A 27792-nucleotide genomic window follows, 5' to 3' on the forward strand; every position below is an offset into this window, starting at 1 on the left:
CAAGATGCTATGATGAAAAAATTTGATTGACAGATGACTGTTGATATATGATTGGCCGAATTTAGGTGTTCAGGCTGAGGTATAACCCACTGGCCTGCAGAAGATAATGGAAAAAAACACATTTTAAGACAGGATTTTTTTTTAAAATAGAAATTTTCAAACTTTTGGGACAATATCGTGATAAGAGTACATTTATAATACATGTTTAATCCAGAATGATTTGATAATTAAATATGATTTCCGTACGACTTTAACTGGATCGAGAATTATCTTTTAACTGTAAAACAAACAAACTAAAAACAAAACAACTCTCTTAAACCTTTGTTTTCTTGTTACAAAACACAACCCTATGAGTTACTGCAACATTAAATTCACCTTTGGGGTAATAAAGTAAACTTGAATTGAACTAAATTGAATGCTTATAGATGTATTTCTAACTCCTGATTGTTCTATTGAACATTGTTGGGCTGATAATCAATAAATAGAAATTAAACAACTTTATCTTTAACTGACCAGGTGTTCCTCACAATACTTCTGATGAAGTAGTCAAATATCAATCCAAACACTTAAGAACTATGATCACTTATGAAGAACTTTACAAAGATTCAAGATTAGCAAAAACAATTTTTCAATCGAAACAATAACTAATGCACAGCCCATGTACTGCACAAGACTCCACTGCTGAAGGAAAACCAACTAAAGCGAGTAAGAGAACGTAGTCTGGTAAAGAGACAAAGCCTGAACCTTTTGGATGCGATCGTGTATAACATCCTGTAACAGAACCTCCCAGAACCTGCAGGATTCAGAGCCAGTCCACAGGGGAGAAAATGTCCAAATCCTACCTGAGCAATGAGACTTTGTTGGGGTGGATTACTCTGCATCCGGTCTGAATTTCATGTCAGTTGCTCTTTAAAAAAACCTATTTACTTAGACAAACGTGTCACAGAAGTTTTCTCCCGCTGCCTTAATCTGTTTAACTTTCCCAACTTCTGAGACAATGGCATCATTTGTTTGTGATGCAATCATCAAGTCTTGTTTTAAAATGTACGTAATATAAAATGACCCTGTCAGGATTTCATTACATCCAGCTTCAACATCTTTTTCTGATTTTTAAACATAAACATGAACAGTAAGATACGCCATGTTGCAGAAAAACAGTGAAGCATAATTTGTGTTCTCCCATCAGATTTCTATGACATGAACAACCTGCTTTGGTTGGTTACGATTGGTGCTTTCACTGTTTTTGTTTTGCATATTGTAATAAATCTACTAAAGGCCAGAAACAGCACTTTCTTTTTTTATATCCAACTCTCCCGGGAATTACTGCAAGTGCAAAGTGAAAGCTCAGCGAATATGTTAACAACTGTTTTTCTCCTTTAATTAAAAGGCGGCACCTGCTTTAATTAACTGCTGAAAATATATATTTATTTAATATAGAAACTCTTTTCTTTTTTCTTTTATCAAACAAAATAAATGTTTTCTAAATAAATCAAATGAGAGAAATAAAAGTTCTGATAGATGGGATGAGGTTATAATTTTAGATGTAATGTGAACTCAGTCAAAGTGGATTCAGCTTCCAGGAATATGGTTAATCAGCCGACGGTTTCTACCAGCTCAGGATCCTGCTCATCAGGCTGAAGGTAAATGTGAAGCTGCTGAAGTTGCTCTACTGTGTTTCTGGTGAACTCTGCAGGCATCAGAGTGGATTTACCCTCATCTTCATCCTGTTGGAGATCAAACCAACCCTTCATGGCGACGTTGCTTTTCTCCGTCTCCCATCGGCGTTTCAAAGCCTGTGGTTAAGAAATCAAATTTCCTCTGTGCCTTAATGTTCCCGATCCCTTCGCCTCACTGGCACTGCAAACAGAGGAAGGGTCCTTGATGGCGATGACAGCTCGGGGTCAGAGTTCGTTGATAGGAGGTCCCCGGGCTTGTTCCTGCGGCGGTCTGAACTGGTGATAGACAAGTCCTGGCAAACCTCGTAGGAACACTTCCTCTTCTGGAGCGCCTCTGCTCTCACGGCCAGGGAGCGCGCGCACACCGTCAGGAGCACAATAAGTGTGCCCAGAAGGAGGGACACCATTGGCCAGAGGACGCAGTGCAGGAGGACGCTGGTGTCATTGGAATGCTGCCACAACACGTCGTCGGGCCTAAAACGAGACAAACAGGAAATGAATCGTAGGATTGACGAGTTAGTGACACAGCTGTGATTGTTTCATCCTTCAGTGTCATCGGGGGTGATGGCGCCGCGTGCATGGAGTCGTTATTCCTCCAAACAGAGGTTCCAACCCAGACCTATGCATGTCTGCCTCTTCATCATCATCAAAATCCCAGTCTATTGAATATCAAATAACATCTATGAGTACCAGAAAACTAAAAAAATGAAATGAAATACTGCATTAAGGGGAGTTTTTACTCTGCACAAAATAGAAAAGAAAATGAAAAATAAAACTATGTATGAGCAAGAAGCTCTTATGATTTATTTTTATTTAAAAAAAAGAGAGAGACAAACAGATGTTTTAGATTTCCCATCCATGTAGTTCCAGATCTACAACCAGTCCTTAACTGGTTCTATCAAAAACATACAACCAGTCCTTAACTGGTTCTATCAAAAACATACAGAAAACCACTGGTCTCTGAACAGTAGGATTCTAATGGGCTGCATGGTGCTGCGGGCCAAGGCCCGAGGTCTTTCTGTATGGGCACCTCTAGATTGTTTCAGGGCACTCCAGCTCCCAGATCATTTAGGTTAACAGGGTTCAATAAATGACCCTTAAACTGTGAATGTGTAGAATAAACAAATAAACATTCACAGCTAAATGGTAATTTAAACCATGTTAAACCACTGAGGACATCTATGAGGGTCAATTAAACTTTTACTAACAGATAAACAATTTTTTTTACATTATTCTTTCACGAAAAGAAGACAGATGTATTAAATAGAAATTTTAAAAACTTTTTTAATATTTTGTAAATGGAAATAAAAATGAAAATGTAATAATAATAAAATATGTTTCTTGATCAACACTTTGCTGTTTTCTTAAAATTACATTTTTACATTTCTTTTTCGAAAATGTCTTTGATATTTAATTTATTTTCAAATTCTAATAAACTTTTTTACTTGGTTTTTTTATGCTTTGAATTCTTTTAGTTTTTTTAATTTCTGTTTTACAGACTGAGATTTAAGAATTACATTTTTCTTTTAAATTGCGTCACTTCGAACAAATGTTGTTAACGTCCAGCAGACCAATAGAAATGCATCTTTGCTCCTCGCTGCAGAGGAAAGCCCGCCCCCAGAAGGGAGGAGACTGTGATCTGGGAAAACCTATTTAAAAAGTAGGTACTTCATAAAACTCAATATGCTAAACAAACAGTTAAAGAATACAATTTATCATACTGCCAAAAAAAATCCTTAAAAAAAATCAAATAAGAGAAAACAGCAAAGAGTTTAATTTTTTTTTAAAGTTTCCTCTGTGTTTAAAAAATGTCTTCTTTGCAACAAAAATAGAACAACACTTCATACATATATCTCTAGCACCAACAGAGGTTCAATATCCTGAAGATATTTTTTAGTATTTTTGAACTTAGGTCCAGTTAAGAAGAAACAGCACCACCTCCTTTGGTCCAACATGATTAATCTCCAGAGGTCCAATCAAAGAAATAATCTAATGAGCAAAAGGTGAAGCTAATTTCTATAATATAACTCTAGCAGCATGCCTCACCTCAGCCGGTTACCACGGTAATGAGTCGTGCCTCTAAGAAAAGGTCAGAAATATTAATAATGTTCTCCTTTCACAGTAACTGGATTCAGTTATTGTTCAGAACTGTTTATGAGATCCAAACCACTGCAAGTAAATGTATCTCCAACTTTGTGCACAGAAGAACATGTTTCCATCCAGCTACTGCAACCTTTCAGACCATTTCTGGAACGTTTACTGTGCTGCAGCAGGCAGACATATCTACGAACACTGCGGCTCTCAAAGCAGGAAGAGAGTAAAGTAGAGTAAAAAGGCTCAGTTAAGGAAAAACTAAGGAAGTTTGTCAGCAGTAGAGGCTGAATCTAAATTTGACTTAATGACAGTAACAGAACAGAGCTGCTCTGTTGATGGGCAGAAATCTAGTTTGCAGTAATTCATAGATTTTTAGTTCAGAATTTCTCACTAATAATTATTTCCTAATGCATCACATTCCAGTGACACCATTCCCCACGTCTCTAATCTCCAGTGACTGAATCCAAAATCCGGCTTGAACAGTTTAATTCAGGGGTCTTCAATGTTTTTCCAGGCCAAGGACCCCCAAAACTGATGATGCAGGACACCCTAATTCTATATATGGTATGAAATTGTGTTCTAACTGGTCCCATAGTCACTCTATTACTGAGGGAGTAATGTAACGAAAGTAATTCCTCCCTGGGATTATTAAAGTATTTCTGATTCGGACTCCTGGTTGATGGGTCAGGTGTTGTGAATGAAACGGTGCCCAGATTGAAAGAGCTCCTGTGTGTCGCTGAATGTGTGCATTGATGACTGAAAGACATCTTCTGCCTCCATTTATCTGTTTACTACAGTGTGTTGAATTCATGTTAATCTGTATTTAAACACATTTCAATTAGTGGAAAAAACTGCAGCGGGGAATATACTGTAAAAAAAAGTCTAATCAACCAAAACTTTCACGACCCCCATGCAGTACCTCTGAGGACCCCTTAGGGGTCGCAGACCCCCTGTTGAGACTTCTGGTTTAATTAATAAAGCATAGCTGGATAATCTTCAATCTATTCATATTTATAAACAACTTGAAATCTAAAGCTCCAAATGTACCAGGTGCATGACGTTAGCGGTACATGGTGTATTTTAAAAAACGTTTAAAAACATTATACCAGTCATTGCAAAGTATAGCGATGTTCCGATCTGATATTAATATCATATATTGGTCCCATATTAGCCCAAAAAATGATATTGGATATTATTGGCTGACAACTAAAATCATGCTGTAACAAACTTCCATAAAAGATTCTTCAACTCATTGGTTCATTTTACATGCGTCAGTTGTTTTCATACCTTTTGTAGTTGACCTTTGTTTCCCGTTTTAGAGATATAACTTGATCAAGACTTTTCTAACATTCTACAATATAAAACAAGCTATAAAAGCCGATGCGATTTGTGCTATCGGGTCAATATTGGTATCAGCCAATTCTCAAAGCTGCAATATATCAATCTTATTGGAAATTAAAAAGTTGTATCAGGGCAGCCCTGGCAAAATATTCTCACAGGTATGGATGCGTCCCAATTCAGGGGATTTTTTTATAAAACTTGCTCAGAAAAGCCTGACTTGGTTTTAACTTAAACTAGCATCTAAGGCTGCGATTAGTGGGTTTCACCAAGAGGACGTCTAGGTAGAAAGCAATCAAAACTAAATTAAATAATAAAGGGAAAACCTGTTACCATCAATTAAACCGAGGAAAGTTGATGGCAAGTCATTGCTGAGGGATTAAAAGTGTTCATTCTTAAATTCTTCATGAGGAACATTGTCTCAAGAGCCATATTTAAAATAAAAGTGATATTTACTACTTTCATTTGAACTTAATGTCAGCCTCTAACTGAAAGAAACAAACAGAAGTGCTTTTTCGTGAAGATCAAGTCAAAGGAGATCTTACTCTTAGTTTTAGATTCCATCAGATTCAAGTCAGTAAGAATATTGCTTGGAGTGAAAAATGACAAAGCATTGCAGTCGACAGACTTAACACATTTCCCCACATTTAACTCTTTCAGTAACACCAGTGGTGAGATACACACCTTTTAACAGGTGCAAACTAAGAACAAAAACCTCCCCCAGAAGGGTAGCCCTGATGCATCACACTATCTTTTTATCAACAAAAAGATCCTGAGCAAAAAAAAACAACAAACCAACATATTTTATACATATTATTTATAAACTCCATTACTGTGTAGGAAAATATATAAAGTACAAAAAAATTGTGTGTAATATTTTACTGCAGGAAATGAAATTTTTTTGGTACTTTATAACATGCTGCCATATCTGGCTCCATTTGAGAAAAAAGCTGAGGCCCTTTCAGTCATTTACAGCACTCTCAGTAGCTGGATTTAACAAAGACAGTTTACGCTTAGTCAGATCTAAACGGCTGGTTATCCTCCCTGCAGCAGTGTGTTGCAGGGAGCTTTTCGCAGATATTTTAGATTTATGCCCAATATTAAAGCATAGTCTGTGCTATGTTATTCCACGCCACAACGCACGAGGGACAATCAGGAACTAGCTGTGGGTCTAGATACGGCCGAGGCAGTGAGGAAATGGGGGCAAGATTGTGCGACAATGAGGGCGAAAAAGAGCAGGAATCCAGGTGGAAAAAGCGTTCTTGCTCTTCTAGCTGGTCCATCTTCACGAGTCATTTTCCACAATGGTGGTCACACAAACAAAACAAGCCGGTAAGGTACCAAACAGGAAATACGCATAGTGTAGAGCGGACATAGATTTGACCAATCAGAGGCCTCCTGTCTGCGGTCACCTACAATTTTAGAGAGGTGCAGCAGAGTGACTGCGGAGGGGGCGGGGCATATCTGCATTCACCGAAGTCAGCCTTAAACCCGGTCCCGCCCAGGCTCAGTTTACTGGGTCAATGCCATAATGACTGAGTCAGACTAACAGCAAGACAGTATAATTAAACCCTTATGCACAAAATAAGCCAGGCTTTGCCACCTAAGCCTGACTTCTGAACTAAATCAGTTTTATGAAACACTCTTCAGGTCCTTCAAAGACAGCATCAACAATGAAGGAATTTGGACGGTCCAACTCACGGCATCCATCCCTACCCTCATCTCAGCATAATTCAGTCGCCTAGCAACTGTGGCAGCATACAGGAAAAATCTGCACTGATCTCTTAAAGATCATCTACCTCTAAAATGGCAAAGTTATTAAAATTATCAGTTATATATTCTTGGTTTTTTACCTAAAGCCCTGTCTCTTCACCATCTGATTAGAAATGTTAGCGTGTTAGCTTGTCACTACTATGCGGAACTACTGACTGATTTGAAATTGGATGTTCTTTTCCTGTTTTTTGCTCCGAACAGGAGATAAAATTAGAACTTAAGGCACGACATATCATAAATTTGGGCATTGAAAGCGTTTTATCCTGCTAGTTTAGATATCAGCACTGATCAGAACAGAAAACTGTCACTCAAGTAACCTGGGCATAGGAGCGTGCTACACCCGCAGCCATCTTTCCTTTGCTAACGTGCTAAACGTCCTTTGTGTTTTCTCTTTTACTCACGTTACTTTGACATTTGAATTAATGAGATATTTGCCCTGTTAGAATTTTGAACACACAATTATGCGATATAAAAAAGAAACAATGTTTATTCTTATTTCTTTTAGTAAAGAAGGTTCAATTTAAGGTATAAATGACAACATAGAAAACATAAAATGTACCTGAGAACTTCTGAATTGGAACAAGGTGCTTTTATTTTGATATTTCCAGCAGGAAGTAATGTTGCAGCTAGTTCTGCAGAGAGGTTGTCAGATGTAAGTCATTTTACAATAAAACCAACAGCAGCTTATGTACTGACTTCCTGTTACTCTCTATTAGTCCAAGTCGAGTCTCACTGCATAGAAATATTGCTGAATAAATTTAGAGTTTGAATTTAATAATGAATTTCTTGCTTTCAGATCTACACTTAACTCAGAATGCAGCCCTCTACAAAGCAAAATGTGTCCTTGCATCGTTAATTTTCAGGTTATTAGCCTCACAACCCTTGTAGAAAAACATAGACCCAAAGCCCAGGTGTGTGTTTTTCCAGATCTTTAAATAAAGAGCAGTGGACTGCTCCAGTTTCTCTTCCAAATGACCACAAAGCTGAAGGGAGCATCAACGAGCTCCCTCTGGGCCCTCATTTACGAAACAGAGTCCTCGTCCTGCTGCAGAGATAAAAATAAAAGCAGCCCAGGTCACAGGTAAGAATGGACTGAATAATAGGAGGATAGAGCTGACGCACCGAAGATGCTCTTCAGTTTTTCTTAGTCTCATCAGTTTATGGTTGCAGACTTAAAATAAAACAGAATAAACCCAGAAACACTGAGAAAAACCCCCCACATGGCCTCACTTATTTGTTAAAACAACCATTATCTGATGTAAAGACCAGGCTGAAAATCATAGATTTACAAATAAGTTTTATAAAAACAAAACAACAAGAACAAACATCAGCAGCCCTTCAACCAGCTTCCATTACTGCCAGTTTGATGTTCCTCTAACTGGTTATCATTCTGATGTTAAAAGCGCTGTAGGAGATCTTGGAAAAACGGTTCCAGCAAGCTATATTTTGAACAAACACAACCATTCCTCTCCCTTCAGACCAGCCCTTGAAACCACGCCTTCAAAACACGTGAACGCTCCTGCTGTCTGTCGAGGTGTTCAGATGAGATCGAGAACGAAACAAGCTAAGTGCTCGTGACACGAGCTAACAACAACATAATGCTACGTTCACACCTAAAGCAGCAGAGGCAGCAAGAGCAGCTAGTTTACATGCAAAGTCAATGGTTGATGTGTATCGCAAAGCAGCTTGAGGTCCTGCGGCGCGTCAAGAGAAGCTGAAGTGGCACATTGCTGATCTGGGAGCTGGCAGGGAGACAGGCAGCACTGATGATGCAGAGCGCTATGATCACTCCTCTGAAACAGTTTATTAACTCCTAAATTAACTTGAAATGCCAAAATCTGCCAGTAAAACATGTTCACTTTTATTATCCTGGTGCGTGCAGTTTGGATTACGTACATGAAAAACGCCTTCCAGCCGCCACGGCAAACGGGCCAGAGGCTGCTGATGAATGGGATTCATAGTGACAGTACACCGCCGGTGTACGGGGGTCTGAGTGGCTGACAGAGAAATAATATTTGAAGGCAGGATGGTAATCCGGATGAACTGACTGCAGTGACCATGTTTTCAGGTGGACTTTCTCTCTTCAAAATAGATTCAAACTACTTTTTACCCACTTATCACAGCAAATATAGCTGCCATTGTTACAGGCAAAGAAAGGGAGGTTTCTTCCTGTTAAAGGGAGTTTTTCCTCTCCACTGTTGCTACAAGCATGCTTAGTGTGAGGGATTGCTGAAGAGTCAATGAGTCAATGCAATCAACTGATTTTCCTTAGATATTGTAGAATTGGTGCTATATAAATAAACTGAACTGAACTGAAAGGATAGGGTAGCTCCGCTCCATGCGCATCAGACCTTCTTTTTCCACCACGCAGCCAGAGCTGCAGAAATGCTTTAGCCACGCTTCAGAGATAAACTTGAACAAGCATCAAAAATGAAGCATTAGGCGCCTTTTTGCTGCTCTTGCTGCTTTAGGTGTGAACGTAGCATAACAGTGGCTAGCTTCCAGACATGGCGTCCTGTAAGAGCATTGGGGGTCGATTCGTTTATGTGTCAGGGAATGCCATGGGGGGAGGGACAAGCACAAGACCATGACGTGTCAGGAACCAATAGTGTACAATGGACCGTGTTTTGTGAATGGTGGACGTTACTCATTGATTTCTCACTGTAGCGGGGGCCATTTATTTAGTTTCACTTCCAGACCTTCTATTTCACTGCTGAGGGGAGATCTTTAAGCCACATGGAAAAAATGCATCAGGAAAGATCTCCTACTGCACCTTTTAAGAACCCCTGACTGGTAAAAAACAAACACAAAAAACCCCACAGATATGCCCGTAACAGGAAAACGAACGAGCACGGCATCTTAATCATTAACTATTTTCCAAGAAATATCAGAGAAAGACTTGCTTTTCCTAAAGCCATGTTGTCTAATTCGAAGCTGTAGAGGACGTCTCCTTAAAGCTGGGTGTCTGTAATCTCCTGAGGTAAGATCGATCTGTCAGCGAGGAGTTTTCACACCCTCACACATCCTCCTGCTTCCAATTTGTCCGTCTCACACCTGGAAATAGACGTGTGTGTGTGTGTGTGTTTGTGTCTCACCTCCTCTGCTGGTTGAAGAAGCAGGTGAAGGACTGGCTGCTGACCTCTTTGGTGAAGTAATCCTCCCACAGCAGAACGTTGTCTTTGTTCTTCTGGTTGTCCCTCTCACAGGGGGGCACATAGGAGCACTGGGGGATGTAGAGGAGACAGATGAAACCTGTTATTAATTTAATGTACTGAACTGTGATTTACTATTCAACAGATTTAGAATAACATCTTCCTTAAAAAGTGTCACTGATTGCCCAGCAGGAGGCGCTGGAATGAGGTCAAAAAACAGCTAAAAAGATGAGCTCTGATTGGCTCAGAGGAGTCTACCGCTGTCATCCCTAACCGTTTTACGTTCAGTCACTGAAGGAAACTTTACTTTCCGCACATTTCATAGCAGGAGGCTGATTGGTACCGAGCTGGAGAGACAAGGAGTTGCTATGACGATGGTGTGATTGGTAGGGAAAGGAGGAGGAAGATGGGGGCTACAATCACAGAAAGAAGTCGGTTCAGTCATTTAGAGTTCAGGTTTCTCTTCTTCCCTGCGTTGCTTCGGCTCTTAGATCCCAATCAGTAAGCTGAGGTCTAGACTTTGACTAGGCCACTGATTCCTCTCCTCAGTCAGTCTGCTGCAATTTTTGGGGATAATTGTTCTGTTTATGACTCAGTTTGGGCTAAAGTTCAGCTGTTGGACAGACAGCCTCCGATCTGACTATAGAATATTTGGATATACAGCCGAGACATGAGGATTGACTCAATAGCTGTTTTTTTTTTAAACACTAGTAAATCACTCTGGTTTCATACAAAGTTTTTTAGAAAGGTTGTGTATCATTTGATATTTTGTGTTTTATGTGTATATTTACAATAACTGAGGCATGATACTGAGCATGCATGCAGGAGGAAAACATGGAAGTGATTAGCTAAGCCAGTTAGCACATCCCAGAGGAGTTATGAAATAATTAAGAAAAGTCCAAGATCCAATGTGGGGAAAAAAAAGTTGGATTCCAAGAGTGATGAGATGGGAATAGAGCTGCAGAATGAATGATGGTGTTCATTGCAGTGAAGCTAAAGCTATAGAAGAATTCAGATGGAGCTGCTAAGTTGATGGATGCCTTCGTAAACATCCTTATTGATAAAATACTACTTTAGTCTCTACAGTCTGTGTACAAACCACATTATAAATAAACTGCTTAATTGATATGAACAGAGAAGGGAGACAGTTTTATGAAACAGCTGCTAAAATCCTGCAGACTACTTAAGACCAGATTTAATTTAGGGCTCATCAATAATTCACTCACTGGGGGAATTTTAACCAGGTCAATTTGCATTAATTCCAATAAAAGGTTTTGGTCTGTGACTGTTAAACATTATGGCCGTTTCTCAGGATGTGCACTTGTGCGTTCTCGTGTGCTCGGAAAACGTTTTCAGCCTCGGCCCTAATACTGTTCCAATTCACAAACAATAAGACTTAATGCGATTTAATGCGTAATTTACAAAAAAAGTTCCAATGTTGAGAGGAACGAGTCAACCAGCGGACCTTCCAGGCGAACCACAGCAAGGGCTAACATAGCCAGTCTGCAGCAGCTCTCTCTCTGCATAGCTGTGTGTGAAGGACCGCTGGCTCTGATGGTGATTTTTTTGTTTAATTCAGTAAAATGTGTTAATTATTATTCCACCACTAAATAAAAAAAGTCAGAATTTATTATTATCTACAGACTCTCAATAACAGGAAGTAAAAAGCTCCAGACGAGTCGAGTGTGTGGTGAAGTCACGAGTATGCTTCTGTTCCCATTGACCCATATTTATGCTGCGTTCTCCCCGAGTCCAGACTTTTCTATGTTCTTCTCAAGAACATATTTGACGAGGAGCCGAGTTCATACTCGCGTTGTTGTGAATTGAGAAACATCATATATTTAATAGAAACATTTTGATGCAAAGTTCCTGTTTGCGTTTGATAGGAACCTTAATGTTCTGACAGGAGGCGGACGGGAGGATTGACTTGAACTATTGGCGCGTTCACAGCAAAGCTTTTTATTAGCATCAGGGTTTCTGCTTTATCTGCATGGTCTATAGAAGACAGTATTGAGGAGCATCGAGAGGTCCAGAGGGACTATTTGAGCGTCGGGAGCTGCGAGTTTTGAGAGCAGAGGATGCTGAGGATCAACCAATCAGAGAACCTGATCCAGGAGTTGTTTGGGAGACAGATGACATCCTGCCTGTGATCAGTTCTGCAGGGCTGTTAGCATAAAACTAAATATATTTAAATATTATATGAATTAGCTCTGATCATTATTGCTTTACCTTATCTGAAATAGTCAAAAACTCCAATGAAAAATATTTAATTTTATATGCTGAAACTTGCAGTTTTACCACACTTCATAAAACTCTTTATATTCTCTTACAGATACTACGAATGGCAGCAGGAAATCCCTGAACACCTTGAGGGTCTCCAGAGAGCTTTCACCTGGGACTTCCAGCACTGCTGCCTGATTAAAAGCATCATAAAATTGATCATTTTCTATTCTGTCAAAGCAAACAAAGCCACGCAACTCTCTAGATTAAATGGAAAAGAACAGAGCAGCTCAGCGTGTCTGTTTTTAAAACCCACAACCGTCCAAATTGAGGCGTTGGACGCTTTTTTGACACTCAAAATGCGTCTGTTGTGAACGCACCATTAGAGTTGCTGTAGATCAGTTTCTTTAATGAATATCAGTTGGTGAGGTGCTGCAGAACGGTCAGGCTCTATTAAGTAGCTGTGTATTCTCACTATCAGGAGGAATACTTGGTGTATACAACCTTATGTTATGAGGTGTTTTTGTAGAGGAAGATAACATGATTATGACCCTTTAAAACCAGACAAAAGCTCGACCAAAACATGATCTTAAGAAATATGAAGCAAAATTCAGAAACTATCTCATCAAAACCCAAAACCTGACTTCCTTCCTTTTCCTTTTTAAATGCCTCCTTGAATATAAAAGGGTCATTTGTTCTTATGAATAAATAAGCTGCCGCAGAAACTTTAATTTGTCTGTAAAATATTCAACCACTCCTGTAAATAGAGCATGTTAAGTGGAAACACTTCCTGAATTCTGAATTCATTAAGTTCCACGTTGTCCCTAAATGCATCTGCTAGTTCCTGCTTTGAATATGAAGACCCTGAAGTGACGGCAGCATCTTAGGGAGGAATTTAAATGAGCTGCTGTTTTCATGCTGCCACCACATCCTGATCAGGGTGCGAAGCCGCAGCCGCTCGCTTCACAAAGCCCTCCTCGTGACAGAACACTCACTCCACATCGATCTCATTTAGGCCGCTTATTACAGACAGCAACGATTGTAACCACAGCCCGTCGGCATGGCAACCGCAATTATCTGGCAGGGCGGCCCACCGCTGATGTCACGGGGCGAGGTGTGTGCGATTGGCTGGCTGAGGATGAACGGCTGCGGAGTTCTGTAAGGAGACAATTACCTGAATCAGAGAGAAGCAACGAGAGGGAAAAACGGAGCAGATCGGATCATCCGGAGGAGCCGAGCGATGCTCTCACACCCGGAGGGTCACGCTTATCGCTCCGTCTCCCCAAAGAGGCAGCCACGTCCTCAGTTTTAAAGGCACCATAGATTTTTCTACCGTGAAATGATTTGAGGACGTTTCCAGCTGAAGAGGCTCGTCTTATTTCAGTCACAGCAGCAGGAGAGGCAGATGATTTCCAGCTGAAGAGAAGCGCTGTGCTTCCTTTCAATAAACACACACGCTCTGCCCCCTTTTAGACCTTTCAGGAGTTCATCACCACGCCACTTCCCAAACCATATGAAAGAACATCAAGTTTTCTCACATAAAACCTGAAGGAGAGAAGCTTTCATTTGCACTCTGAAAAATAAAAATCAAACAGGCTTTCTTTGAGATAAAGGTTTGAGTTAAAGTTTTAGAATAACAGTAGAAAATTTTAGAATAATGCAAAAGTGGTAACAGATCCAGAGGGAAACCTAGTAGTGATGCCCAGCTCTTCCTGGAGATGTTTTACAACAGAAAACATGGCTGAAAACCTCTAAACTGGAGGTACTCTGATCAGATCAACCATCTCAGCAACTTAGATGTGAAAGAGCAGCGGTTCTACCTGAAACCTCCTCCTCACCTCACCTACTTCTGGAGGTCTAAGGTCCCCCAGTGTCCCAGAAAACCTCCAGAAACAGGCGTGTAGGTGGTTTTCTCACTGCACAACTGCTCTAAAAAAGTCAAATTGTCTTAAAATAAGAATATTTGCCCTTAATTAGAGCAGGTAAATAAGGTAAAATAAGATAATTAGAGATTATCAAAGTTTTTGGTTTTTGGTTTAAACATAAATAATTTTAGTCCATTGCCAAATTATTGTACTTTTCAGATAAAAATCTAGAAACAAAAGACTAATTTCAAGAAAACTAGACTTAATTTTTATTTCTGCAGCTCTGCACATTTCAACTACATAATATTTTAGCACCGCAGGCAGGGGGGAGCTAGAATTTAATGAGGAGTACAAAGAAGCTGCAAAAGGTCTCGGCAGGATGGCAACGCTTCGAAGTAAGTAAGAATTCTCTATTTATAACATCCAAAAAATATTAAAAAACTAATTATACAGTTAATTTTTTAGAAATAAGAACAGTTTTTTACATAGTCTAACTGAGTAAATAAATAAATGCAGAAGGCAAATTCAGAAAAAAGAACATAAAAGAACATTTTAACCGTTTAGGAGAACTTGAGGCAACAATAGTTGTGCTGGGCGGCAAAATGTCTCACAGAGCTGGTTCCATCTTAAACATTGTTTGCTTTGATTGAATGCAGGGGATTTTTTTAAACTATAGATATTTTTTGCACGTTTATAATTAGTTTGATTGCTCCAGAAGGCCTTTTTTTTACAAACAAGCTCTTGGTAATTATTAATTAAGTAATATTGGTAACTATTAATTAAATGATAAAGTAGTAATGTCCTGCTCCCAAAGTTAAAGCCTGTAGATTAGTTTCCTTTAAGGATGATTATTCTAAAAATTAAACCTTTACATTTCAGAGTACTAAAGGATCCATAAGATTATGATTTTTACCTCCTCCTTCTTTCTAAATCTATATTTTTATACTGTAGGCAGAGAGTTCAGCCAGTCCAAAATCAAAGGATCTTACCAAAGACTCTAAGGTCCTCTGCTTGTTTTGTTTCTCATTTAAAAGATGAAGCATTAACATGACAACAGACAATGAAAACAATTAACTGGGAGCCCAGCAGCATCCATCACATCCCATCAGGCTGACAGCGCAGACGGTGATCACCCCGGCTGGATCAGTCAAGGAGAGAAACTTTATGATTGGACTGAAATTAGCGACTTGAATCAGCAGAGATGAAGAGACACAAACGTTAAAACACAAAGTGCTTTTAAACCTGAAATTAAGCCATTAAAACCATGACAGGCTGAGCTACAATACTTTGTCAAACAATGAAGCAATGACAAACAGAGCATGGGTAGCAGGATTTTGATTTTTTTAATTAAACAATTAAAAAGAAAGCCATTATTTCTAATAAACCACTGAAAACCCCCAGAAGAGACAGCATGACAGAAACGACCCAAACTACATGAAAAATCCAACAAAGGGAATAAAACACACTAGAAAACAAGAAAAAAAAAAAGATGTGAAGATAAATAAAACATGAAACCAGACTCTGGAGGGAATAATATTTAAGATGACTTAATCCACCCTCCACCTTCTTCCTGGCGTTTCATCCCCACCTCCTTAAAGATCTCAACACTCACCCAGGCTGGAATTGACAAACCCAGACAACATCATACAGACAAACATAAAAAATAAACAAATAAAGGAAGACATAAGAAACCAAATTAATTGGCTTTAAAAATTAAAAAAACTGAAAGACAGGAGATTTTCTTTTTGTCTTCAGAGTAAAACATGAAGTTATGGAGCAACTGTTTGCTTTATGCTGCTTTGTAATAAATTTAAACAGATAATCAGGATCAATCAGAGGCTTTCTGTCGTCGCTAATCCTCTGCCCCTCTTTCTGACCCACTAAACCGATTGAAATAAAGCTACATCTACCTGTCTGTGATAAATGGGTCAGAGATGACTCAGCTGGAAACCACTGAACACCTCTGCTGCATCATGATAACTGCTGCAACACCATAACAGCTGCATCATGATAAGTGCTGCATCATGATAACTCCTGCAACACAATAACTGCTGCAACACCATAACTAACTGCAGCATCACGATAACTGCTGCATCAAGACAACTTCTGCATCTTGATAACTGCTGCATTATGATAACTGCTGTAAAGCGATAACTGCTGCATCATGATAACTGCTGTATCATGAAAACTGCTGTATCATAACTGCTGCATCATAATAATGCTGCATGATAATAACTGCTGCAAAGCGATAACTTCTGCATCGTGATAACTGCTGCATCACAATAACTATTGCATCACGATAACTGCTGCATCAAGATAACTGCTGCATCATGATAACTGCTGCATTATGATAACTGCTGCAAAGCGATAACTGCTGCATCAAGATAACTTCTGCATCATGATAACTGCATCATTATGATAACTGCTGCAAAGCGATAACTGCTGCATCAAGATAACTTCTGCATCATGATAACTGCTGCATTATGATAACTGCTGCAAAGCGATAACTGCTGCATCATAATAACTGCTGCATGATCATAACTGCTGCAAAGCGATAATTGCTGCATCGTGATAACTGCTGCATCATGATAACTGCTGCATCATAATAACTGCTGCATCATAATAACTGTTGCATGATCATAACTGCTGCAAAGCGATAACTGCTGCATCGTGATAACTGCTGCATCACAATAACTGTGGCACCTCAATAACTGCTGCATCGTGATAACTGCTGCATCGTGATAACTGCTGCATCGAGATAACTGCTGCATCACAATAACTGTGGCACCTCAATAACTGCTGCATCGTGATAACTGCTGCATCGTGATAACTGCTGCATCGAGATAACTGCTGCATCACAATAACTGTGGCACCTCAATAACTGCTGCATCGTGATAACTGCTGCATCGAGATAACTGCTGCATCACAATAACTGGCACCTCAATAACTGCTGCATCGTGATAACTGCTGCATCATGATAAATGCTGCATCATGATAGCTGCTGCATCGCGATAACTGCTGTACCACTATAACTGCTGCATCGTGATAACTGCTGCATCATGATAAATGCTGCATCATGATAGCTGCTGCATCGCGATAACTGCTGTATCACTATAACTGCTGCATCGAGATAACTGAAAACTCGGTTTTCAATCCTTAATGTGACAAGAATGTTTGGATATTTAGGGACTGAAATAATGAATTTCCAGCAATGTATCGAGTCCTATTTCAAGTCAAACATGCACGTTTTAAGTCAAGACCCAAAGGGAGTCCTGAGTCTAGACATGGAAGTCCTGTCGAGTCTAACGTTAAGATCTGTTTAAGTTCCAAGTCAAGAAGTGAAAGTCTCGCAAACAACTAAGATTCAAGTCATAAAACGAAGACTGGCAAGTCGTGATTGCTTTGATTTTGACACAAAGTTAGGTTGACCAGACATCCTCTTTTTCCCGAACATGTCCTACTTTTCAGAACTAAAACAATGGGGGAATTTCAAAATCGTCCGGGATTTTGGTCGATTCAAGTGCAGCAGGTAGTCACAACAGGGAGCCAGTTGGGGAGGAAGCGACCAAAACTGACCCGGTAACGGTAGCCTGGACAACGGCGGCCCCTTGCTTCCCATCCGCCTGCCTTTCCGGCCCCCAGCCCTGGTCCGGTCCAGTCAGTGGCCCAGCAGTCGTTTTCAACAAATAATTCAAGATTTGGGACTGAAGAAAACCCGCTTCACCAGGTTAGGGTTCCTTGCAAATTATTTCTTAAAATAAATCCATAAATTGAGAAAAGGTAAGCAGCTAAATTATAAGACTAGGGACTCTGTGGATAAATGAATCCAGATTATGTCTATGAGCGTGTGCTGTGTTGCCCTCTAGTTACCCACAACTCTCATCATCTACATTTATAACATAATTAAGTCATAAATGAGGAAATTACTGGAGCAGTAATTGGCTGAACGGAGCCACCCACCTGGCCCATCTCCTCTTCCTTCCTCCTTCTCTTTTCTGTCACATTGCGTTCGTATCGCCCCCATTAATGAGACCGCATATGAACGGTTTTAGGCCCAGAACTGGTTATACGGGGTACATTCATTCCTTAAATGACAGAAACTTAACGAGGAGAGTTTCAATCTGAATCATGAAAGGTCTGCAGCTGCTGTCCACGATCCTAGTCAGCCAATCAGGATTGAAATAACTTTCATTTTAAAAGGTCTTGGAGAGTTTATTTTTTAAAATAAAATACTGATTATCAAGTTATTTACATGGAAATTCTGATTCTCCGGCTGCTCTGAATACTTCTAAAACATATTATGAAGGAGGCTTAAAGAAGAGAGAAAATGTTTTGGGATGTTGTAACAGGAGCCGACCAGATGGCATACAGACACACTTGAAGTGTATTGAGAAATAAGCTGCTGTAATGTCTCTGAGCCAGCAATGGTTCTGTGGACAGCGTCCCTCCCACCCCTGAAATCATGGAGGGCTCTGACATTTTCATCTTTGGTGCATGTCCTCTGTGAGAGACATACTCTAATTAAAAAATCCAGAAATCCCAATGTCTGATTTTCTTAATTTTCATTCTTTACATATTACATATACAAATAAGTATTTGAATACCTGCCTCTAAAAAGTCCACCACCACTGCAGTCATTACTCTAAATTAGATGCACCTGTTTGAGGTCGTTAGCATCATAAAGACACCTGTCCCCTCCAACTGAACATGGCCAAGACCAAAGAGCTGTCCAAAGACACCAGAGACTAAATTGTAGGCCTCGAAAGGCCTACTTGGTTCCCCTGCTTAAACCAGCAAATGTCAAGGCCCGTCTGAAGTAGACCAAAATAGAACTTTTTGGTCTTAAAAAGGAGGAAATACCACCAAGAATACCATCCCTTCTGTGAAGCATGGGGGTGGTAGCATCATGCTTTGGGGGTGTTTTTCTGCACATGGGACAGGGTGTTCCACTGTTTTAAGGGCAGGATGACCGGGGCCAGGTATTGTGAGATTTTGGGGAAGAACCTCCTTCCGTCACTTAGAGCATTGAAGATGGGTCAACGCTGGGTCTTCCAACATGATAATGACCCAGAGCACTGCCAGATAACCAAGGGGTGGCTCTGGAAGAAGCATATCAAGGTTCCTGACGTGGCCTAGCCAGGCTCCAGACCTAAACCCAGAAGGGAATCTTTGGAGGAAGCTCCAAACTGTGTTTCTCGGCAACAGCCCAGAAACCTGACGGACCTAGAGAAGATCTATGTGGGGGAGTGGGCCAAAATCCCTCCTGCTGTGTGTGCAAACAAGGTGAAAAACTACAGGATTGCTTTTTTTTTTTTTTTGTGATTATGTCTCCTACAGTGGACATGCACCTAAGATGAAAATGTCAGACCCCCCCGTGATTTGTAATTGAGAACACTTGAAGGGTGTTCAAAGACCTATTTTCCTCACTGTAGATGTCAGTTGGGGAATATTCACATACAAATGTTGACCATGTTGAACTGGTAAACCATTTTGATCCCCTGTCCCCTTAAGTGGCTCAGGTGGGACCAGTGGAAATCCAGTTTGTGTAAAGTAGGCCAAGTCAAACCCTTCTGATTCAGAAGACAGAAAATACTGAACCATTGCAGAGACAGCTGCAGCAGAAGTTAAGTCCAACAAACTAAATCTCTGAAATCATGTGGAGTAATCCTTTTCACACAGCTAACATCTGCGCTGTGCATTTGTGGAGGTATTATAGATCCCTGATGATGCCAAAGCAGCTTTAGTTGGAAGCAAAGACTTTGGGGGAAAGATGTCCTCACAGAGTGGTACCTTTCAGGACATTTGAAGGCAGAAATGCACTCTGGGAGAACAAATATGCTGAACATAAACACTGTTTAATGGAGTTCAGGGTTAATAGAGTCTGCAGTGCCAAGCATGGCGCTTTGGTGAAAGCTGTGAGTTATAATGTTTTATGAGCCGTCAGAGGGACAATTTTGAACTCCAACCAGGGTTTACAGCCTGATCAGCAAATGACTTCCCAACATAGAGAAGGAGACCTTTTCCTTTATTCCGCCATTGTTTAACAGTTTCATGCTAGAAAGGAAACCTGAATTCATCTCGACCCATTTGAGGGAAGCATACGGTCTGATCACAAGCGCCTTCATATAAACACACTTTCTCTCACACACCCCGAGCCATCTTTACTTTATTGAGGTCAGGGGTTCATCTCATTTTTGTTCCAACTGAAATGAACTTTGGAGATGAGAGCAGGGAAAAAGCCTGGCAGTAAAAGTAAAAATGATCCGACTCTATATATCCAAGTCAGTGGGTTCATATGGGATTGGACCTCATGAGGATGTTATTACGGCTCGACTTTGGGACAGAACATTTTCACCTTTAAGGTTCTGAGTCAGGTTAAAAATGGATGATTAATAAAGGCTTTCTTAGAAGGGAAAGCACTCTAAGTCAGGTGTAAATTCAGGCCTTGCAAATAGAAAATGATCGAGTGGCTTTTCTCATCAGATAGCTACGCAGAACCGCAGCTCTAATTAAAATGTGACAAAACCATCAAACCTGAGTGCGTGTTGATGCATTACCATGCAAATTACAGCACTCTGATCCATGGAGTCACCAGGTGTGAAGTCAGGTTTTAAGTCGTGAAACCCAAACAAAAGGCATGATAGAAAGCAATAAAAAGAAGTTTAGATGAACACATTCATGAGTGGAGCGAAGATCGAAAGTGAAATAAAGCAGTTCATGAAATAATGGCGCTGTGCTTAGAAAGTCACTGAAAGATTTACATTGTTTTGAATATCTGACATATTTTCCTCCAAAGTACGGTCAGCAGATGGACGGGTTAGCCTTTGTACTTGAGAATATTAATTAAAAGCTTAGGCTCCAACCTTTAAACCTGTCTGGTTACATGATTTCCTGAAAGAAACTATAAAAACAACAGAGATGAATGACTCCATCAGCTAATGTGATTAAGCAGGCTTAAGATTTCATTAAAAAAGGAAAATTAAGGCTGGTTAACTCCTTTATGGACAAATTTATATGAATAGGCGATGTGAATTAATTGTGAGGCTTTGATTTAAGAGTAAAAAAAAACTAATTGTAAATATTTGAAAACTTTTGTCCAAAAAAGACACTACTAACACGAAGGATTTATAAAATAAACCTCCTGCTTAATCTAAAGGTTAAGAAGTGACAGTTACACACATTTATTTTAGCTTTCTTGTATCGAAAGTTTGATATTAGATTAGATGTGTCACGGTATTGGTTCTGTTTAGTTTTCAGTTTCATTTTGATCCATGTTTATTTTTTTGTTTTCTAGTTTTATTGGTTTAATTCCTGTTTTGTTGTGCTTTCTGGATGTATTTGAGTTCTTATGTTTTTCTTGGTTGCCCTCTTGTGTTGGTCTCCTTTTCCCTAACTCCCTTCTAGACTCCTCTGTTCACACCTGCTCCCAATCAGCTCCTTAGTCCTGTCTTTGTTCAGTCTCCCATATATACCCTCCCTGTGCAGTTCCTCAGTGCTGGTTCCTCGTCTTTTCCTGGCTCCTTTTACTTGTTTTCCTCGATGTCTCCATGGTTCTGGTTTTTTCAGTACTTTTATGTTGGATTTTTGGATTCCTGCCAGAGTTGGCTGTGAGTACTAAATTAAATCTTCAAGAACTCACCTCTGCCTCCTCGCCTCTGCATTTGGGTCCTCAATCAAACCCTGACAGATGTATGATCTGGTGAATTGTAAAGTGCCTTGAGATGGTGTGTTGTGAATTGGTGCTATATAAATAAACTGAACTGAATTCAATTTGTTTCTGAGTTACTGTAGATGCAGTTGAGTCAGTGAAACTCACATTCGATCCAACCAGAAGAAAAAATTAGATCATATTGTGGCAGACCATTCGGGGGCTTCACTCTCACTCAGTGGAGAAGTTGTAACCATAAGAAAATATGTTTCTTCAGTGGTAAGTATGTATATATATATATATGTGTGTGTTTTGCTGTATCGTTGCTCTCAGTTGGAGTAAAGAAGTGTTTGAACCAACCTCCTTTGTGTTCTTATCCACCCCCACAATATCTAGTTTTTAACAGAGAATGGCATGAATTTATCTAGAAATCTGTTTATGCATAGATTAATTATTCATCAGTGTTTAAATAATCTGACTAAATGTTTGGAATAATCATTGTATGCTCAAACAACTGATGTAGCAATAAATATACTGCGTACAGTACGATAAAATATACAGAATGTTTATTAGTGTAACTATATATACAGTTTGTATTTTCTAATATATCTCTAAAAAATGTATTCAGACAAAATCTGATAAATAAAAACTAGTTCTTATTGGAGCTGGGAACTATGAACCGATTCACTTTAACCTGGCTGAAAGAACTAGTTCATGTTTAGGGTGTTCAATAATTCGTCTCCTTATTTCCTTTCTTCAACCATCTTAGCTTCTCATACACAGAGACGGTTGGGATGTCTGTGCCGGCGCCGCACCGATGAACATCTTAATGTCACGTCAGTCATCTAGTCCACAGGTGGCTCCATTAACTAACCGCCCCCTATAGACACAACACCAATTAACTGGGAGAACGCCTCCCTTCATCTGGCTCTCAGTCGGCTGGTTTACGTCCACAAAGTCCGTTTTAGACAACTCTGCAATTAATGCTGCCTGAATGTCTGCTGGTGAAAGGTCACAGAGCTCAGGAGGAGTTAGAGGTAGATTAAATGTCCTTTACCATGCCGGTTTATCAGCTGTCTGTCCTTCATTTCTGGAGTTATAACAGGAAAACATCTACAAACATGGAAGCTTCAGGAGTTCCCTGAGCTCCCATTGACTCCTGATGTTAAAGGACTGGGACCTTCATGCTTTGATTAATGAACCATTATTATTACAACCTCTAATTATTGTTCAGCCTAATTAGTGTTTACACATAAAGACCGGATCCATTTTCAATAGGCTGTAGGTCTAAACATTACAACTGATTTCATATTTCATATCACTTTATTAATTTCTGATGATGGGAAAAAAAACATCAACAAAACAATAAACTCCATTGAGGTGAAATGACGACTCAAATCGCCGAAGGCAATGATACGTTACCACGGTGAAGGTAAATAGATCATCCCAAATGCATTGTTTGTTTCCTATTGAGATTTTAGACATTATTGAAGACAAGAAGTTCAGTTTTTCCAAGTTACACATTTCTCATGTCCAAATCCAGAGCAATGAGAGAAATTTATTAACTTTTGTTTGAATGTTTTATTCCATTTTATTAATCTAAAATCTGTAGTCTAGCATACATTAATTCTGTTTTTTTTAGACAAGTTTTGAAGAGTTCTAGCTATTTTTATTTCTCTTTATATTTTTCACTTTAAAATTCTTACTGTTGTGTTTTTAGGTAGACTAGGCTTATTAATGTACACTGTCTTAGTCAAATAAATATATAAATCTAATTTTATATTTACCCCCCATTTTGTCCTTGTGAGAGCTCTGAGGGAGAGAGGCGGGGTATATCCTGGAAAGGTTGCCAGTCTGTCACAGGGCTTTTTTTTTTTTGGACTGCTCACACACATTCCCTGGGAGAACATGCAAACTTCAACCCCAGGTACTTCTTTGCCACGAAGCGACAGAATTACCAAGCATGTCTACATGGCGAGGCATTTAGGACGCTTTCTTACAACCATTAGAAACATAAACTCTGCTGTAGTTTCAGAGAGTAATGGGCTTGGGTCAGCTTAGGTTCAGGAAAATACTTTCAACAGCTTCCATACGGATGAATGAGTAGAAACATACCATTCCCATGATTAAAGTCATAGGGAAGCGGCTGTTCCAACCGTTACATTTCCGATTTCTCCTGAGTCGTGCCCGACTTTACACGAGTGAATAAAGTGAATGTGATTGGTCGCTTATCAAGTTGTGGCAGAAGGTTTGCAAGCAAGTTGTGGCCGGTTTGTCTGAAGCATCTTGCTAACCAGTTAGCAACTTAGTGCTTGTAGGTTCCAAATGGGAAATTCCATTGGGACCAAGTAGCACTAAATTGGTGACTTAGAAGCAACACTGTCAAGGAACGCTATGGACAGAGGAAACATGGAAGAGGAGGAGAGTTTAGTGTCGGAGGTCGTGGATGAGTCTCCTCCGTGACACATTTTTTATTTAGAGAAGAAAAACTGAGATGAAGATGTTATGGAAGAGGACGCCAGGGCGGCAGAAGCTTGGTTTGGTGTAGAAGACTCAATGATACTCAATGGGAAAGGACATGATTCTGATTTCTTATTTCAACCGTTGCGTATATTTGCTGCGACATATGAATCAAGATGCTATGATTGAAAAAAATTGATTGACAGATGACCTTTGACATATGATTGGCCGAATTTAGGTGTTCAGGCTGACGTATAACTAACTGGCCTGCATAAGATAACGAAAAAAAAAAAAAAACTGATTTTAAGACAGAATTTTTTTTTTTTTTTTTTATAGAAATTTTCTGCCTTTTGGACAATATTGTCTGATAAAGAGTACATTTATATACATGTTTAAGCCAGAATGATTTGACATTTAAATATGATTTCCCTACGACTTTAAGTACGGGGGAGAATCTGTGATGCTGTGGGCCTGTTTCTCTTCCAAAGAGTCTGGGAATCTCACATGGTATCAGGAACTCTTAGAAACACCTAAAATACTCTAAATTAAAATTTGATGGTTTTAGCTGGAAAACTGATCCAGAAGGATTAAGATCCAAAAACATGCATTTAACCCAGAATCATCAGACACAAAAATCCATCTGATCAAACTTAAATCCTTCAGTGGGATGAGCTGAGGAGAGGAGGAGAGCAGCAGGGACCGTTCTCTGGTTTAGATGGACTAAACAGATCACGTCCCAGTGAATTGTTTCTAAAGATTAACATAGAAATCATAAAAAAACGACAGTTCTTAATACATTTTCCAACCTTGATGAGTCCCTGAAGAGTCAGTTTTGTTTATGGAAGAGCAGAAGGTGAAAGAGTGAAAAATTATTTCGATTTCCTATTTTTTTTCATAGAGTCACTTATAGGATGCTGGTAGCCAACATACAAACCTCTCCAGATTTACATCTAGCTGATTGGCTGCTTGACGCTCAACACTTATTGCTCTAAACAAATAAATTATTATTTTTCTCATATATCTGAAAAACTATGGAGAAACTGGCAACATTAATTAAACCTTTTTCAGGATGTTTTTTTTTTAATGGGAATGAGTGACAAACTGTCAAAACTGCTTCTGTTCCTTTGAACAATCTCAGCTTCATGTCGTATAAAGATTTTTTCTCTACATTTTTAATGCTGTGCTTCTGTTTTTGTTTACTTCACTAAGTGATTGGTTGAAGATTAATGGAGCGTAGTCCCTAAGGGTAACCTGCTGGTTATGATGACGTCTCCAGTGTAATTCAGGTCTTTAAGTGGGCGGAGCAATAGAGGTTTCCTATCTGAACGCAGCGTGGCATCCATCTTTTCCAGTTTCAATCCTCTCCCTGTGCGAGACATTAAAGGATTCCTGAATGGAGCGTGACTCCCCTCCCTCCCTCCTCATCTCCTCATCATCAGTCACCATGGTGACTGAGCGCCATCTCTCCCCTCTATATTTACTCGGTTGCTGTAGTGACAGCCCAGGCGAGCGCTAAGGTTGAAGGGGAGTGAACTTCTGAGTTAATGTAGAGCTGGTTTAATATTTTGGCCTAAAACTCAAGAGAAGATGGGAGGCTGGCCGGCTTCTGGAGGGTTCAAAGGAGGGGTAACCATTAAAAATCAGCGCGGTCCGAATAAAGAAAATCAACAACCAGTAAAGGTCCGGAGACATTTTTAATCATAAATCTGTTACTTTAAACAGAATTTAACATTGAAATAAAAGGAGATGTTTATGCATCCATGTTATACATTGACTTTTTGAATAAAAAAAAATATAAAAAACAAAAAAAACATTTTTCCATTTAAAAATCTAAAGTGTTTTTGAAGTAGAGGACAACAATCGTTCAGTTTGGTATATAGACAATTTCCTGATTCACATATTTCATAAAACACCTGAACTTACTGTTTTTTTCTTTCTTTTTTCTGTCTTAATGTTCGCAGTGAGCTTTATGCTGCCCTGCAAGGCTTTAAACCTGAGTTTGAATGGAGACAAAGCTATTCTCAAGCACATATCAAGGTGCTCATTTTGAGCCTGGATCCATATTGGATCCTGGATCCAGAGTGATGCAAGTGAAGATAGACAACATGCGGTAACTTAAAAATGTTTTAAATCAGGTTGGGTCCGGATTAGCCAGCAGGTGGGTCCTGATACGTGACCTCTGCCTTAGAGGAAAGATCTCATTAATCAGGTGGAAATAATATCTCAGACTTTATAGGATTAATTCTCTTCTGTTATTAGAAGGTAACTTTTTAATGATGGCGGGAACAGAACCTGAATAAAAAAAAAAAACAAGGATCTAGAAATTATAGCATGCTTGGTCAGTAACATCACTGAGTTTTACATGATGCCTTTAAAGCCAGTGGAGCACGATTACGAGAAAGAATGGATCCAAGGTTTTATGCTTTTGCCAAATTTTGACCCAAATGTTCCAGATAGAGCTGAAACTCATTGAACTGTGACTCAGTTTTCTTTTCTGAGCAGAAGAGAGGGTAGCATTTCTTTTTTTGACTCCTTGTGTTCCATCAGAGCTCCAATGAAGGGATTTTAGTTTTCTCCTAACAGGGACAGATAAGTCGTTCCTGCCCTAAATGAGTCTGGATTTCTTAGAAAAGATTGTTGTATCAGAAAAATTTCAGATACTCCGGATAAACCTTGGTTACTTTGTGAAGCTGTGTTGCCATGCATCAAAGTGACGCATCTGTTGCTTTAAACGGAGCATCTGCTCTTCTAATCCCTGATCATAAAGGCCCACATTTCACAAGCCTGAACAAACTCAGAGCTTCTATTACGGTAAGTCAGTGCGGAACAAGTCGGAGCTGTGACGTTTCCCCATCAGCCGTTTGTTAAGGTCGATGAGGGTTTTGTTTCTCCAAGAAGTCCTGCGCTGAACAGAAATAGATTTAAATGGCTGCAATCCAAAAACCAATCCGACAAACACTCCTGGCAGACTTAAGGATCAGAAGTAAATAACAGCACATGTAGCTGCCATGGCTGCAGCTGTGCTTCCATTTTTATCTCCATCCTTCAGTCATCGTCACTCTCAATCACATCTTTTTTCATTTCAGGTCTGTGCTTCTTCAAACTCTCCTGTTTTGATGTTAATTTGAAACCAGCTCAAGTCATGCCAACAGTTTTCAGTGGTGCTAATGTCTTTATTCTGGGCATAGAAATGTGTTGTTTCCATCTGTGCTGAATCAGTTTGAGCAAAAAAAGAAAATAAAACTGTGATTGTATACAGTATCCTTCAGAGAGCTGTAAAACATCACAGATAAACACACTAATTTTATTAAAAAATAAACTATATATGTGATAACGCCTTACAGTGGTGGAGTTAAAGGAAAAGTCAGCAAGGAAAGATCAATGGATCATTATTTAAACCTAAAAGTAATAAGTTTCCGGTGATTTAATAAATTTATCGTCAATCACTAAAAATATTTTTTGCCATTGCGATCACTGAGTCCAGGACCGGCCAAATATAGTAACACCTCTCCTGACATCTTTGGGCAGTGATGTCACGGTGCGGTAAGTCTAGCGCCATTCTCCCC

The 27792-nt window shown here is 39.5% G+C and overlaps 1 protein-coding gene across 2 annotated transcripts in view; it reads right to left on the reverse strand.

The window, feature by feature from the left end:
- Nucleotides 1–1455: 1455 nt before the first annotated feature.
- The window catches only part of LOC119796576 (calcium-activated potassium channel subunit beta-4-like), a 36851-nt gene continuing 10514 nt past the window's right edge, over nucleotides 1456–27792 (reverse strand). The window contains exons 3-5 of one of the 2 annotated variants that reach the window (XR_005282487.1): nucleotides 9977–10104; nucleotides 1768–2150; nucleotides 1456–1736 (exon numbers count right to left, since the gene is read on the reverse strand). Coding sequence is in view for 1 of the 2 variants with exons in the window: in XM_038305197.1 (XP_038161125.1) it covers nucleotides 1826–2150; nucleotides 9977–10104 (453 nt within the window). In the remaining variant the exon portion in view is untranslated. Of the gene's footprint in view, nucleotides 2151–9976; nucleotides 10105–27792 lie in introns of both variants that reach the window. The other variant, XM_038305197.1, reaches the window with a different exon arrangement.

The sequence above is a fragment of the Cyprinodon tularosa genome, unplaced genomic scaffold (assembly GCF_016077235.1).
Source record: "Cyprinodon tularosa strain WSP-4 unplaced genomic scaffold, ASM1607723v1 ctg552, whole genome shotgun sequence".
Classification (NCBI taxonomy): Eukaryota; Metazoa; Chordata; class Actinopteri; order Cyprinodontiformes; family Cyprinodontidae; genus Cyprinodon; species Cyprinodon tularosa.